At 39.1% G+C, this 16,532-nt stretch overlaps 4 protein-coding genes across 5 annotated transcripts; 2 read left to right on the forward strand and 2 right to left on the reverse strand.

Annotated features, from left to right (window-relative positions):
• Positions 1-52: 52 nt before the first annotated feature.
• On the forward strand, positions 53-8,565 carry LOC108604163. Of its 2 annotated transcripts, none has more exons than XM_017993494.1 (5): positions 53-165; positions 395-467; positions 5,507-5,639; positions 5,711-5,809; positions 8,347-8,565. In XM_017993494.1, exons 2-5 carry the CDS (start codon positions 459-461, stop codon positions 8,484-8,486), a joined length of 381 nt encoding a protein of 126 aa, XP_017848983.1. In that variant the 5' UTR covers positions 53-165; positions 395-458; the 3' UTR covers positions 8,487-8,565. The 2 variants fall into 2 exon arrangements, with proteins under 2 accessions (XP_017848983.1, XP_017848985.1); XM_017993496.1 differs by lacking the exon at positions 8,347-8,565 and adding an exon at positions 6,009-6,038 and having other exon boundaries at positions 55-165.
• Positions 8,566-9,850: 1,285 nt separating this feature from the next.
• Positions 9,851-11,342, forward strand: LOC108601822 (cysteine and histidine-rich domain-containing protein). Its single transcript, XM_017989759.1, has 5 exons — positions 9,851-9,979; positions 10,036-10,387; positions 10,455-10,671; positions 10,734-10,928; positions 10,985-11,342. Exons 1-5 carry the CDS (start codon positions 9,919-9,921, stop codon positions 11,249-11,251), a joined length of 1,092 nt encoding a protein of 363 aa, XP_017845248.1. The 5' UTR covers positions 9,851-9,918; the 3' UTR covers positions 11,252-11,342.
• On the reverse strand, positions 11,248-12,268 carry LOC108601823 (RWD domain-containing protein 1). The gene is made up of 2 exons (XM_017989760.1): positions 12,147-12,268; positions 11,248-12,018 (listed from the first exon to the last, which is right to left on the reverse strand). The coding sequence occupies exons 1-2, from the start codon at positions 12,220-12,222 to the stop codon at positions 11,348-11,350; spliced, it is 747 nt and encodes a 248-aa protein (XP_017845249.1). The 5' UTR covers positions 12,223-12,268; the 3' UTR covers positions 11,248-11,347.
• Positions 12,269-12,387: 119 nt separating this feature from the next.
• On the reverse strand, positions 12,388-16,497 carry LOC108601721 (structural maintenance of chromosomes protein 6). The gene is made up of 12 exons (XM_017989638.1): positions 16,298-16,497; positions 16,020-16,233; positions 15,684-15,957; positions 15,502-15,628; positions 15,192-15,442; positions 14,735-15,132; positions 14,282-14,678; positions 13,760-14,222; positions 13,093-13,704; positions 12,815-13,033; positions 12,625-12,755; positions 12,388-12,556 (listed from the first exon to the last, which is right to left on the reverse strand). Exons 1-12 carry the CDS (start codon positions 16,469-16,471, stop codon positions 12,535-12,537), a joined length of 3,282 nt encoding a protein of 1,093 aa, XP_017845127.1. The 5' UTR covers positions 16,472-16,497; the 3' UTR covers positions 12,388-12,534.
• Between the last annotated feature and the right edge of the window lie 35 nt (positions 16,498-16,532).

Genomic DNA, 16,532 nt, shown 5'->3' on the forward strand with positions numbered 1-16,532 from the left:
CGCGACGCAATGCTTGCCATGCTTTATATAAAATCAACTGAACATTTCTGTTGGAATTCATTAAACGTTTTACCGCACAGTCCGACGTACTGCACACACTACGCCAACGACGACGACGACGACGACAACAACAACAACGGCGAGCCGAGAGCAACACAGAGTCGTGTAAGCTAACAATAGCAACAAACAGCTGACTGGCTTCCAGCTTTAAGTTGGCAGCTTCCAGCAAACAGTCAACAACTTGGCTTGATCTCGTTTAAATCGCGTGAACGCGCTACAAACCTAATACATTTTTGACTATATAACATAAAGTGCAGTGCAGTGCAGAGAAAAAAAAAGAATACATAAAAATAAATTATAATTTACAATTGTTGTATTTGTTAACTAATTGCAGCTAAAGCCACGATACAGTGTTATTAACTTATAAACAAGCTGCAAAACCAAACAACTTTAACAATATGAAATTCGTAAGTACCCAGCAACTAAAGACACAACCTTGCGTATGCGCAATATTTTTGCAAGCCAGGCCAGGCAAGTTCGTTGCCTAAGTCTTTTGTTTAGCACTGTGACAATTTTCACAGCGGTTTTTTCTTTTCGTTTTTTGTTTTACTGCTTATGTTAATGCTATTGTGCTGCCAACGCAAAGCAACGCACGCCACCAAATTGAGTCTGGTTTCATTTTCATTTAGAACTCTGTATTATTTTGTTTTTATTGCTGCATATGAATTTATGGCCGCAGCTCCAGTCGCCTGCTGCCAATTGCCAATTGTTATCGTGTGTCAATAGCGCAGCATTTTGTCGGCAAAAGCAAACACAAGCACACACATATGACAAATATATAAACGTATATCTATGCAAATGGCTATAAAATATAGAAATATAAGCAACGCGATTTTTATTAAGCCGTCTGGCCGACAGACAATGGCTTTTAAAAAAAGAGGGCGTGCAGCCAATAAATTGTCAACATGAAAGCTTAAACAGCATGCATATGTATTAATGCAGATTAACACGCACCGCCAACAACTCAATCCCCAATGCATGAGTGTGCGTGCGTGTGGCCTACAATTTCACGCTTAACGCGCGCAGCTCTACGCAGCTACAGCTACAGACATGGCAAAAAAAAAAAGAAGTTCAAGTTCATGTTGAAGGCTATGGCCGCAGCAGATCAGATCAGACACTTGTTTACAACGCAATTGCGCGAGAGATAAATAACAAGCAACATGCTTTGGGCCATGCGTTTTGTAACTTAATTGAAATAGTACGCGACACACGCGCCAAAAGTTGTGCAGAGCCAAAGTCAGAGCCAAAGCCAAGCCAAAAGCGGCCAAACTGGCCAAAACTGACCAACTTCTTGCTGGCGCTGCGTGCCACACACTCAAATGCGTGCATGTTGCGTCTGTGTGTGTGCGTGTTCATAAATTAAAACGCTGTTAAATTAGCGGCAACTGCAACGAATCTTATGCAATGGCCAACTGCATCTGTTGGCGCTTGGAGCTTGGAGCCTGGGAACTGCAATCAATGTCTGGCAAATCGCTTTCGATTAACTTTGAAAAGATTTATTAATTGCTCGACAATCGCTGTGGCTCATGTTTGTGGCCTTTTAACACACGCTTTGCGTGTACAAATTCAAATTAATTGCCATAAATTTTGGCTTTGCTTTGCGCTTGGCTAAGTACAAGCGCTGTTTGGCCCAATGAAGATGGCGCTTGCACAACATTGGCAATTGTCATGTGTCATGAAAGAGAAACACACACTCATGTGTGTGTGTGTGTGTGTGTATCTGTGTGTAAGCTCATTAGTTTGTTGCTTCTAATACCGCAGCTAAGCCGAGCATTGTGTCTTGTGTGTTTTTGTGTCTGTTAGGCTTACAAGTCTGCCACATGTTATTTGATATCGTCTGTCGCATCGCTGACCACTGGTACATAATTTTCTTAGTCGATTTGGCTGCTTGAACACGTTTGTGCAGATCTAGTTTGCTTTTCTTATTTTTATTTATTTATTTCTTGGCAATTCGCTTAGCGATTAGCGTGCAGCTGTCGCAATCCAAGTCATTCAGTCAGTCAGTCAATGCACATGGCAAGTGCCTGGGCAAACACATGTCCAGTCCGCAACTCTCAATGCGCTGCCCACATGCGATTGCGTTCGACTTCTATTTGGGGCTTTTGCAAAATAGTTACGCTGTAGTTTATCGCTGGCCATTAGCATATTTATAAGCCCGGGCTTAAAGACACATTTTGTTCGAATTTAAATGCTACAAATTTGATTTGCGTTTGAACTTGAAAAATCGCTAAATTGCACTTGTGGCCGGAAAAAGGAAAAGTGTTTCAATTCTCACGCTGGCAGAGCGCAATTAGCACTTCCCAGGCACAACAAAATCAAAATGAAAATTGAGCAAACACAACAGGCTATAACAATCAGCCGCCGTCAAAAGCGATTTACAACAACTTGGCCTGCTAGCCTGCCTGCATTTCCAGCTATTAAACACAATTCAAAGTAATTTAAAGCAACAAGCACGTTGCAACATTTAAGCTTCACCTACAACCACAGCCACAGCCACAGCCACAACAGCAACCAGCACAACAACAACTGGAGCTGGAGCTGGACTGCACATTTGAATGCGCCAAGAGGCAAGCAGTCACAGTGGCAGCAGCTTCCGTGTTGAAAGTCAATGCAGCGTTGCTCAATCGAGCGTTAAACTTTCGGCATATTAAGACTTTCGCAGGCGTTGGCCATCATTAACAACAAAAGATAACAACAATAATAATAATCATTTTATGGCACATTAAGCTTGCGCGCATAAAATTTCCAATTGTCAAACATTCACTTTTGGCCAAATCAAAAAAATGACAAACCATTTTAAATAAGATTAATTAAACAATTCGCAGCAGCAATTGCAGTTGCAGTTTCAGTTTTCCCAATTTGCATGACTCATTTACGTTGTTGGCTCTGGCTGGGCTATTTTTAAAAGCTACAGTAAAGGTTCGCTAATAATAGCTAGCCAGTCAATAATAAATTAAAAAATGAATGCAGCAATCTATAATCAAATAAATTAACTTCGATATATTTGAATTTTTAATTTAAAAGTTTGCGCTTGTTATACTACCTGAAATGAATCTATTATGTTTCTATTTAAACAAGTTGTTAAGTTATTTGACAACATTTGCACAACAAGCGTTAAATTTTTAACTTAAATTTAAATTAAAATTCTTGGCTAATTGCCCACAAACCGCTTTTCATTTTCTGGCCTCTAGCCTAATAAATAAATAATTAATTTTTTTTCTGTCCAGGCGCATATTTGTAGCAATCAATAGCTAAAACGCCAAAAAATACCAAAGTCTATAAAGCTTAAGCTAGACTAATAAATACGCTACAAATATATATAAAAAAAATTGTAGCTTAAGCGCTTGCTAACAAGGCAACAGTTGTTGTTGTTGTTGTTGTTTTCATTGTGCATTGCTTTGATTTTTTCGTATATGGGTTTTATTTTTTATTATGTCGCAGACACGCTCACATGTTGCTCTGTCTTGCAGTTAATCATTGTTGTGGGTGGGTGGGTTTGCGCATGAGCCGCCGTTGGCCAACTTGCTGCTGCTGCTGCTGCTGCTGCTGTTGGCGCCGCCCAATTTCGAAATCATATCTAAGGTCATTTGTTGCACTAATTTGTGCCATAGCAAGTGGCATGACAGCTATTTCAATATTGGCAGCTATGTACAACAATTTGCAGCAAATTAAGTTACATTAACATGGATTCCTTGCGGCTAACCACAGAGAGTCGAAGCGGAGTTGCATTAATTAATTTAATTAGTTTAAACGATAACTTTCAAAAGTGTCTGTCGCCAGTGCGAGCTATGTGAAGAATGTGAACAACTGCCTGACGTTTTACATATGTTGCATGCCACAGCGGCGTCAACACAACATAACACACTGTGGGAAACGGCAGCAGCAACAAGCAGCGCAGAAACAGAAACATTTAGTGCTCATTGAGTGCGCTTCAACAAGGCATAAACAAATAACTCAGCTGGGGCTAATTTTAATCGCTGCTCCTACGCGTCTAAACGGCGAACAATTAATCTCAAACGATATAAGTATATATATCACAATTATCATATGCATGTCGAGAATAATGCTGCTGGCAATTGTCTTCAAGCCTCTTTGATGTGGCAACACAGACGCCGAGTCTGACAAAGACAACAGCAACCACAGCAGCAGCAGCAACAACAACTACAACACGAATTAATTAAAGGCATTTTCACAAGTCTAGCCAAGAGTTGCTGTCTTGTTGGCAACTGGTCGCCTTGTTTGCATATTTTTTGATTATTTAGTTTAAAAGTCGACTATTTTGTTTTTGCCTTGCGACTGTCTGCAGAGTAGATTTTTTTTTCTAAGAGCAATTAGCATTGTTGTCTGCTTGTTGTTACAGCTGCTTGTTTTGCATATATAATATATATACTATGGCTTAGAATATGAGTTGGTCATTTGTTGTGTAGGATGCACAGGCAGGCGGCGCGCAGGCTATTGCAATATGAGCGTTGCGCATACGCCCTGTAGTGCAATTGAAATTTGGCAGGCGCGGCCCATTAAGTAATTAATGAAGCGCAACAGCAACAATCGAAACTGCGCTTTATATTTTCATTAAAAAATCACACAAAAAAAAATCAAATAAAGTTTTACGTCCAGCAGATTGCAGCAATGTAATCTAAATAAACGTATGTGTATGTGTGTGTGGGCACAGGTGCTGGCAAACTGGTTCTATTAGGCTGCCCTATGATTAGCGCTCATTGATCGCAACACCCGCGAACAACCGACAAGTTGCCAAAGAGCTCTCCAAGTGAGCAAACAATAAATTCAAGCGCCTGCTCAGACACATATATCTCTCTTTATAGTAGTATATAGAGATTTATAAGCAGTGCGCCAATTTGCACAGCATGCTGCATTTGATGCACGCCGCCAGCTTGTGGCAAGCTGCAAGCATTAAGTTGACCACAGACCAAAGCTCGAAGCGTTGTTGGCTGCTGCTGCTGCTGCTTAACGAGCTTGAGCTCAGCTTATCGCTGCAATTGATTTTGATTTTGTTTTGCGCGTGCTGTGAATTGGGTCAGCAGAAATGTGCCATAAAAGAGTTTAAATATTATAACTAAGAGAGTGTTGCAATTGTCATAAATTTTAGCTGCTGTTAATGCTGCTGCTGTTGTTGTTGTTGTTGTTGTGGCTTTTGTGGTATGCCAAGCTAATTATGCATAATGCTCTGCAATGCGTTATGCATATGACGCCAAGAACTGGCTACGTGGCTCGTGGCAGCACGAGTCCAAGTACACACACACACACACATGCATATATAAGTATATGTAAGCGGCATTCTATGGTTTTGACGTTTAATTGTTTCTTTAATGCCCCGCTCAGCTGGCATTGGCACACATTTCAATTGTTTAATCGTTTTGACCGTATTTAACAGTAACTACACACATACATGCAAGCATTTGGCTAACATATTTATTGTCTTTTGCAGTTAGTCACCTTTGTCGCGCTGTGCCTGTGCCTGACCTTTGCTGTTGGCCAACAGTATTTCCTCTCACGCGGCCGCTTTGGCTTTGATCCTTTGTCATCCGCAGCGCAGGTGCGCGATCCACGACAGAACCGAGGTAAGCTACTTGAACTTCACACTTTATTTAGCTATAATCATTCGCTTTGCTTTGATCTTTTACTTGCCCAGGACCTGTCGTATTCCCACCCTCGCCACCAGATGCAATTGAGGAGTCCAGCGGCGTGGTTGTTGGCGCCTCAGGCTTTGGCTTTGTGCCACCCAGACAAAGTAATACCTTCAAGCGTTCCGTTTAAACACACAAACACACACAAGCACACACTTAACGTACAGAAAGCTTTATTAGTGCAATTTGCAATAGTTTCTTTTATTATTCTTTAATTTAAATATTCTTTTATGCAGTCATATAGCTTATGCTATTGTTAAAAACTTGTAGTAATTGTCTTTTTAATGTATAACCCATTCACAGGAAAACACTATGGTTAATTGCACACACATACAAACACACGCACACACACACACGCAGCGGAAACGGAAATGCGCCGCACAATTAATTGCAATTTGTACAATTAAACCCAAGCAAGCAACCAACCAACCACCCACTCCCCACTCCACATCCCACTTCCACCCCCACCCCCAACACTAACACACACACACACCAACGCACCTTGCACTAGCTAACATGCACAATGTAGACAATTAACAATTGTTTAGTTAGTTATTGTTATTATTTAGCGTAATTTATCAACATTAAAACACACAGCCAACAACTTAATTTAATCTACTATTATTATTTTGGTATTTAAGCTTTGTTTATGATTTTATTTTGCCATTTTACTTCTTTTTTGTATATTTATGTTCTCAATTGGCATTATTACATTTTGATTTCAAACTCATTTGTAATCTTAAATTAAAAACAAAATTAATAAAAAGAAAACAACAAAAACACTTTAAAATTTTTATGTTTATATTTTTTATTTGAAAGCGCTTTTAGCCCACAGCTGAACTTGAATTATTCATTTTTATTTTTATTTTGTTGCACATAATAAACTATGCACATTTTGGCATTTAGTTTCTTGAACTAAAACGAATGTATCTTTGTTAAAATTTACTTGTTGGTTGCAATTATTATAAGTGCACATAAAAATCCGCGCATCTAATTAACAGCGCAACACTTTGAAGTGCAACAACGGCTGCAATACAAATCTACAACGCAAGCAGGGGCTTGCGTAAGGGGGGTATAAGGTAAGGAATGTAAAGTACTGGGCGCCACACAGCTGGAACGGTGCGCACTTTACTACAGTCTGCACTATTAGTAGCTTCAAATGCAAAACATTTCACTATTACCGAGGAAATGCGCAAAAAGAAAGAGCGTTCAATTTAATTTAACTTAAATTGCTTGAAGGTTTTATTCAAACGAGTAAAAGCTAATGTTCGGCCTCAACATCCATTCTACTCAATTATCTAACAGTGAATTTTAATTACTCGTTTTGTTGGCTTAGACTACTGTTGAACTTTTTAAATTTCAAGTTCAGAGTTTCTACACCTCAGACTAAAGTATTTGTTATAATTTTCGAGAATTTCAAGTTGCCACTGGAATTTGTTGCTAATTATAATATTTCCTATAGCCAATTATTTGTAATTTGCGAGCGTTCACTGTACATAGCTACTACTACTTTTTAATGACAGTCAAAATATGTGTATTAACTGCAAGTCTACGCCTGCTAAGAGCAGCAACAGGTGCTGCAGCAGCAGCAGCAGCAATCATGAGCCGTAGTCGAAGCTACAAGCAGGCTGCTTGTCTATAAAATTACACACACATACACACGCAAGCTTAGACTAAAAGACTGTCAATGATATGCGCAAATAATGCTTTGGCAGAAATATATGCTTGCAATTTAAATTTAAGCTATTTCTGCACTTTTTTTTGTATTTGCTTTGCATATCGCTTCGAAGGCAGACAAAAAAAAAAATAAAACGAAAATGGGGCAACTATTGCTGCTGTTGTTAGTGCATTTTTTTTATCTGCGCCTGGCCAACAGCAGCAGCAGCAGTTAGAGGACTTGGACTTAGTACTATACAAATGCATTTCACAATGAAACCAATGTAAAAATAAAACGCAAACGAAGTTAAGATAATTTTTACAATTTGACAATTTATGCACGACTGGTAGTCAAATTTACAAAAGCAACAATAGCAACAGCAATGGCCAACTGTCCATTGTGTAATTAATACAACAAGCGCTGAAAGTGTTCTCCACGCTCTCCCAGGCGGCGTTACGCAGCGCTTGTGCTTCCTGATGAGGACTGCCTGCGGTTTGGCTAGACAGCGCGCAACAAATTGCCAAACGCAATGCCTAAAGATTAATGGCCAATTGCCAGAGCATAAAGCGGCCAGCGCAACAATAACAATAACTACAATGCGCAATGCCAGCTTATGTGCCATGAGGTGGGGGGAAGTAGGAGTATAAATATGTGTGTTGTGTGAGTGTGAGTGGGGTGTTCAAGCAGTTGAAAATTTGAGCAAACACTTGACAAGAATGCAGAGGTCTGAGCTTAACCTTCGCCGTTTTGTACGTGAGAGTGACGCTGGTCAGTTGACGCCCACGCTTGGAATTCCAACACTTGGCAACCTAATCTCAAGTGCACCTAACATTATTAATTGTAATTGTAGCTCTAGCTCTTGTATATATTTACATACATACATGCATGTAATTGTGCACACAGTGACCGCCAAATGACAAATTGTCATTGATTTCTGATTTTCATACTGATTTTATTTATTTGCTTGCTTATTTTTCCATTTAGCTGTAGCAGCAGTGGCAGCCGCAGCGGGCTACGTTGAGCCAGCTTACTTCAGCACTACGTTTCAAACGCCGGACACTTCATACGCCACGTACAATTTCTATAGCAATCCATATACAAGTTCGCGATTTACTTACTTTTGAGCTGAGTGCCTTAAGTCATGTGTAAGTAGTCAAGTAGTTAACCAGTCTAACTCTGTTGTAAATAAACGTGTCAAACATAGCTCAACTTGTGTTTAACTTTTGCGTTGCAGCCACATTGTGGCAAACAGTAGCGGGAAGCATATTTTAGCATGTGAAGTCGCGTCAGCGCGTCATCTGGAGTGCTTATTTGCAATGCCACGCCGATTGCAAATGAGAAATCTGTGCAAGCATTTGCCTTTGCATTTTACAGCAGCATGACAAGCTGCATAGCACAATCGCATGTTGCCGTTGCCATTGTATGTTAAATCACGTATACGCCTTGTGTTTGGCCAAGCCATGCCATGCTATGCCAGGCAGGCCGGTGCCCGCGGTGTTAATTTCCATTGACACTGGGACACAGCAGCAGCAACTGCAATAGCAACACCAACATTTATATTATATACTTTGTACTTTATATATTCTATTTGTTTGTTGCAGTTGTCAGTAGTTGTCGAAATATGAATAAAACAAAAAACAGACAATGAACAAACCAAAACCAAGTCAAAAGCATGCCGCTGCGGATCATTAGTGCCGACTTTGGCATGATTCACAACCGCAACATCGACACTTAAATGGTCAAAAGTGTCATAATTTTATATTAAGAGCAAACTGTGCACACAAAAGCCAATCAAAATGCAATGAACGGCTGCTGCCAAAAGGCAATCGACCAAACCGTGTTGATAACCTTGTTGACCACAGGAATTTTTGAATCAAATGACAATTTGCTAAATTTTATTTATGCCGTGACGCCGCAGGTAATAAATACAATCAAACCATAACACTTACACATGAGCATTTATGTTTACATTTACATTTTACACATTGAACTGTATCAGAAAATAACCACAGAGCATGGACCTTTTTTTGAAGCTCATGTGAGCTAAAAATACGAAACTGTTGCATTGTCTGACGCTTAATTAGCTGACACACAATTTGTCAGTTCACACACCTTATTGGCCGATTATCAAATCCTGTGCACAAATTACTTTGTCAAAAGCTGATTTGACCTTCACTACATTTGCCTTAATTTCGATTCCGGGTAGTGATTGAAGCACATACCAAAAAAGTTTAAAGACCTCCAACTCAAGCTATAATTAGCATAATTTGCCATTTACTATTACTATTACTTTTAATTGTTCTGCAACTTTGGGTTGCCTTTCTAAACAATTGGTGCTTTAGCACGCTGTATACAGGTTTAATTATTCTGTGCTATTGCTAAATTATTTGACTTGAAAAGCCGTTAATTAATGGCACTTCTCAGCACTGCTATTAGTATCGACTACCGCCACATGTGATTCACCGTCAAACTAACATTCTGGCAACGCTGCTGAAAGAAATGTGCGAATATTCTAGAGAAATATAAATAAAAGGTACAAATACAAAATTAACAAATATGGAGCAATGTTATAACAGAGGCTGTGGCCAGCTCTTCGATCCCGCCACCAACAATGATGGTAAATATAATAAACAAGCGTTGGCAATGTAAATTTATGTGAACATCGCTTTCCAGATTCTTGCCGGCATCACCCTGGAGCGCCTTTCTTTCACGATGCCTACAAAGGCTGGTCGTGCTGCAGCAAAAAGTCTGTTGACTTTACGGAGTTTTTGAATATCAAAGGCTGTACTTTGGCAAAGCACTCGAATGTTAAGCCGCCTGAACCGGAAAAGCCGGCTAAAGATGACAGTGAAGTAGTTGAAGAAGTTAAGGTGCGAGCACCAATCAGAGAAGCACTACCGAGACCATCTATTGAGACGCCATTAACGGTGCTTAAAGCAACCGTAGCGCCTGCCTTAAAAGAAACCATTGATGCGCTTAAAATTAACACTGAAGCAGTTCCTGCTGCTGTTGAACAAAACGATGAGTAATTATTTAGTCACTATCAATGACTAATTATTCCTATATAGTACATGTAATATTTTTATTTTTAGTACCATTGCCGTTGGAACTAGCTGTAAAAACAACGGTTGTAACTACTCGTATACAAACACAAGCAACGATCTTGACGAGTGTACTTATCATCCTGGAGTTCCTATATTTCACGAGGGTATGAAGTTCTGGTCGTGCTGCCAAAAGCGCACTTCAGATTTTGCACAGTTTATGGCACAAAAAGGCTGCGTATATGGCCAACATAAATGGATTAAAGATGTAAGAATTTGGAGTGTGAATTGTATTCAGATTTGTTACTAATTTTCAATTGTCATTTCCAGAACGAAGATAAAAAGGTGGTACAATGTAGATATGACTGGCATCAGACGACGACCAATGTAGTTGTTGCAATCTACGCCAAGAAATACCATTATGCCAAAAGTGTTGTTGAGGTGAATCCAATTCGACTGCATGTTATGCTGTTGTTTCCGGAACAAGAAAATGGCAAGTTCGACTTGGATTTGGAATTGCGTGGTGTAAGTCAAATACCTGTCACATTACGACCAGCTTTATTGTATAAATTTTCCCGTAGATTATCAACGTAGAACAAACCACTGTACACATGTACGGTACTAAAGTTGAAATTACTATGCCTAAGATGGAGCCAGGATCATGGCCTAAGCTGCACACACCTCGAAATGAACTGCCACCTGCAAAGAAAAGCGATACTCAGGAGAAACCCAAAGCTGATGATAGCGAGGATGAGTTTTTCGATCTAGATGACATCGAATCCGTTACCAGCCATGGACTTAAATTGTCCGAGCTTGCCAGCTTGCAAAATCCGAACGCTTTAGATTGATAACAAAAGCATTTAATTTGTTAATTTAACCATGATTGTACTGAGTCAACTGGCTCCGAATACATGAGTATGCCTTACAACAAATATACTTTATTTTTAATCATCCGCTCCGGGCACCCAATCCTCATCATCTTCATCGTCGTCGTCGTCGTCCAGTTCAAGCTCTCCAATATCTTGGAATAGTGTTTCATCTATTTTAACATTCTCAATATTCTCTCCAGCCTCCAACAGATATTTAATATCAGATTCATTTAGCGTATTGTCACGCATAAATAGCTCACGACCTGTTAACTTCTTGCAGTCGTTATTTTTCTCTCGCTTGGCAGCGATTCCTGTGCTGTCTTCGAACTCTAGTTTCCATTTCATAAATGTTTCGACTGTAACAACGGTACCCTCAAACTTCTTTCGCTCAGCTTCCTCTACCTCCAACACTTTGCGCGCTCGTTCGTCGTCTTGGTTCTTCTTGTGCTCGTCCCAACGCACATTCAGCCATTCCTGCGCGGTGCTCACCAGCGAGAATATCATCTCCATACCAATGTTTTCCTCAATAGTGAGTCGCAAATGCTCGAGCAATTGCTCTTCATATGAATCCTCAAAGTTTTCAGCTTCATCAATTTCCACAAGCGGCGCTTCATCTGGATATGTGGCTGTATATTCAAAGACCAGTTTGCAAGACAGCCCCTTATTATTTTCGTCTTCCGCATCTGCATTATACTCCTCTGTAGCAATGGGAATTTGAAATTTATGAAAAGGCTCGCTTTGTAGGACTGCAATAGAAAAATCACTATTATTTACACATTTTCATAGCAGAGTGCTGAAGACTCCAAGCCGGCGACAAGGGCAATAGCAACCAGCATTATATTGAAGTCAAGTGTGGATCATATGAACGCATTACCTTCCATTTCACCACAGTATATGGAATCGAGAGCTTCCACTTCGTTGCTTTGATCTTCTTTATAATTTCGGCTCATTTTATACAATTTTAATAAATACTTGACACGCTTCTACAGGAGTGGCAACTACAATTATATGTGGCATCACCATTTAATTTATCGAATGCATTTATAATCGAATGCATATACATCGGTTCAATGCAATAGAGCAACAAAATAATTTAAATAATTCAAATACCCCGAAAAAATACATTTTTAGTTTATTTAAAAAGGAAATTAAATTGGAAAATCCACTAAAGGTACGTGAGACTACGCCATTGGCAACAGCAAAGCATAACAAACTTTTTCTTTTATTACATTAGTTTGGTATCGTATTTCTTTTGTTTTTGATTAATGTTCAGGTCTCTCCAATCTGAAAAAAAATTACATTATATAGATGATGGTTTATCTCCAGAATCCAGAATAATTAATAATACATACTTATGTACTCTAATAAATTTGTTAGCTTTAACTTCCGTATCCTGCGGAGTCAGAAAACAATACTGTCTGCTCTTAAAGTCCATACCTTCTTGAATGAGCAGTTTGGTAATAAAAGTTCTATTAACTTCGTCCTAAAATTTCAATGTAATTAGTAAGTTAAAAATAAATATTAAATATCAAAGCTACTTACAGTAAAAACATCGTATTCATCTAGAAAGTAAAAAGGATGATCAGAAGTACTCCAAAGACCTTTCAGCAAGGACACGGTAGTAAATGACCTCTCGCCGCCAGATAAGCTTCGCGTATTTGAGGTTTTATTACCACTCGGTGGATAGACACTAATCTCTAAGGTTTGCTCCTTGTGATTGGGCTTCAAATTACCTTCAAATTGTCGGCAAGCGAGCGCTTGCTATTAAAAAAAAATCAATTTAGCGCATATGAACGTATACAAATTTAGTGTAAAGTTACCTGAAATTGAAACTGTATCATCGTGAACAAATGAGTACGTGAGCGTTGAAAACGTTGTGCACGCTTGTGATATGAAATTCGGAGATTATCAACGACGGAATAAATGCTATTGTATAACTCGGTTGTCTTCTCAAGATCGTTTTGATATTTGGCCATTTGTTGTTCGACTTCATTAACGTTTATATTTAACGATTCAAACTGTTTTATTTTAATTTTAAAGCGATTGATTCTGTCACGTATTTTCTCTTCTGATCTATTGGCCTCGATGAAGTCTCCTTCTTCCTGTGCTTTTTGTCTTGCCTTTTCCAATTCTTTTTCCAAATCTTTTTTGTTAACCAACGTGCATTTTAAGAGTTCATTAGTTTGCTTGAGGCGACGTAAGTTTTCATCATTATGACGATCCAAATCTCGTATTTTATTTTCCAATTCCTGAGACTCGCTTTCTATTTCCGCTGCTTTTTTGTTTATGCTATCAAGAGTATTTTGCTCCTTGGAAGCTTCCAATTGAGCTTGAGTTTTATTAGCATCAATTTGGCTTAGTTGCTTAACATAAACTTCAAGCTCCTGCTTGCATTTTTCCATTTGCTTAACGCTGTTGTTCATGTGAGTTTCCTTAAATAAAATGATATGTAATATTGATATTTGAAGAAAATGTGGAAGCACTTACCAGTAACTCCAGGACAGGTAACTCTTGATATTCAAAATTCTCAATATCCATAATTTTCTGTACAGCATTCGCATTCGCCGTATTATGATCATTAATGATTCTATTTTTCGTCTGTATCTCACGATTGTAGTAAGTTAACCTTTCTTGGGCTTCGCCACACTTGGGTTGTAAACGCTCAATACGTTCCTTAATATCCAATTGCTCCGCTTGCAATTGCCGCAATCGATCATCGACATCGACTTGTATCAAACGCGCTGGACCAATACGCAACGAGTACATAGCATAGTTGGGAGATGGACTGTATTCAAGACCCAAATTGGGCACTAGCACTCTGGTTAAGTTTGGTGGCACATTTTCAGTGTGTGAAGTAAGTGATTCGGCCGTGTCTTTGGAATCGGTTACCAAGACCGTCTCGATGCGCAACACGTCGATAAGATAATTCATGACAACTGGATCATCACATCTATTGAATACAAGCAACAAATTATTCAAACTCTTATAGGAATAACAATTAAACACTACCTGATTTCATCCATTATCACTGTAGTATTTGGTGTCCTTGTGCGAACTTTATTCTTGGATACATTGTACACCTGACTTGTGAAAGGACTCTTTACTATAGTGGGGATTCTGCCATTCGGATAAGATTTTTGCAACAAATCTCTCAGGATTAATCGGTCTTTATCAGAGTTAACAATATACGAGCGTAAGCAAAAACCTAATTGATTCTCAATCAGATCACGATACTTGGGATTAGGCACGCTTATATACATGCCGATTGGCCCACGAGGCATCATATTTTCGTTGCGTAAATATTGAGCACGTAGTACACTGGCCACTTTCATGGCTTGCTCGCCATAAACAGACATGCTGTTTGATTTATTTCGCGACAGAGATTCCATTTCATATTTTAGACTCTCTGTGAAAATCATTTGTTAACATACTTTCAGTTTATAAACCTAAAACATTACTTACGTGTAGAATTCCGCAGCCTTCCCATTTCTGACATAATGGACTCAACTTGCTCCTTTGCGGCAGGTATTTGGTTTTTTAGAACATGCTGTTCTTCTCGTAGTTTTTCAATTTGGTCCTTACACTCGGCAACTGTAGCTTTCAGTGCTTGCAGCGTTGCAGCATTCTCTTCTTTACGCTTTTTCACCTCGGCATAGTTAGAATGATAATTTTTCATGCGACTTTGGCACCCCTCATATGTGGTTTCTTCTTCCTTAAGGCGTCGCTCAGCATTCTTGATGTTAGCTCTAATAGAGCTCGCTTTTAACTGCAAATCCAGTATCGTTTTTTTGGCAGCTCGCAGTTTTTCCTCTTGCGTTTGATACCTTTCTAGAATTTGCTGCTTGGGTGTGTCGTAACTCCTTTAAATAGATTAGTTCACGATAATTAGAAATACTACTTTCGTTGACTTCGTACTTACTTTAATTGCTCGGTTAGCATCTGCTGTGTGCTCTCTTTTTGTGTTGTTTTTTGTGAAAGTTCAAAGTTTTTCTTCTCAATTATCTTAAGTGTGTGCTCTAATTTGTTAAGATCTTCCTGCACTCGGCTTGCTTCTAACCAAGCCAGCATAGTGTTAGCTTCTTGCAGCTGTGTCTTAATAGTCTCTTTGTTTTTTACAACTATTAACTTTTCCTCTTCTGTTCTATACAACTTAGCCAAAGTGTCATTTTTCTGAAAAGGAGGTATTAATTTAAAAATTTCTATGCAAAATAACCTTTTGAAATGACTACCTTTTTCATCAAACTTAAATCAAAATTTAAATGCTCGTTTTCCTCATGACATTGTGTTAGGCTTGAAGCGCATAAATCCAATTGAGTTCCTTTCATAAGTAGCCTGTAATTTGCCGCTGGCTCTAAACTATAGGAATAAAACAAAATGAGTTAAGGATTTAAATATTAAAATTTGGACTTACTCCTTGAGAAATTCTCTGGAAGCCTCTTGATTAAGCACAAAAATGGGATTCTCAACATTGATGCCAAAGTAAAGTACCATGCGTCGTATGTCGTCTAATTTCTTGGAGACGGTCACTTTATTGACATTCTTCAACTCGTACGTTGAGGCAGATTGGCGTATATGCCGAACGACAGTAATGGCGGGACCATATACATCAAACTTGAAAGGCCGCAGTCCGTAGTTGGATATTGTTAACTCAATGCAGGCGTTCGTTTCACCGTTTTTTATTAGTTCTAAAATATAATAGTAATACGAAATTAACATTGGTAAATTGTAAGTATACTTCAATATTTACTTTGTATGCTGCTTGCGCGACTTGTGGCCCGCGCACTGCTTGTCAATCCCAAGGCAAGCGCAGTAATTACGGCACTCTTGCCGCTACCATTATTACCAACGAGAAAATTGATATTTGGTCCAAATTCAATAAACAAGTTGGAATGGCACATAAAGTTCTTAAGCCGTAAGGATATGATTTTACCGCAGCGTCCAAAATCAGAGCTTAGTCCAGCCTGATATTAAGAAATTACCATTACCAATTAAGTTAATTCTTAAGGTTGCACCAATATAGCTTACCGTAGGATTTTCTACTCTCGTCCGATTGCGCGCTGCTTGCGAGGTGGATGCCAAAACAGTATTATCGGAATCAGCCTCAACGCATCGCTTGGATTTCTTATTTTTATGTGGAGAGTCACTCTCATCGCTCACTGTATCTGGCGAAGGCTCTCGCCGGTGCTTATTACGTACCATCTTTTGTTTAAGTAAGCATTTTTTAAATGACGCCAATTCTCAAATGAAAAATGCGCGGGTA

This window comes from Drosophila busckii, chromosome 3R, assembly GCF_011750605.1.
Source record: "Drosophila busckii strain San Diego stock center, stock number 13000-0081.31 chromosome 3R, ASM1175060v1, whole genome shotgun sequence".
In the NCBI taxonomy this organism is placed as follows: domain Eukaryota; kingdom Metazoa; phylum Arthropoda; class Insecta; order Diptera; family Drosophilidae; genus Drosophila; species Drosophila busckii.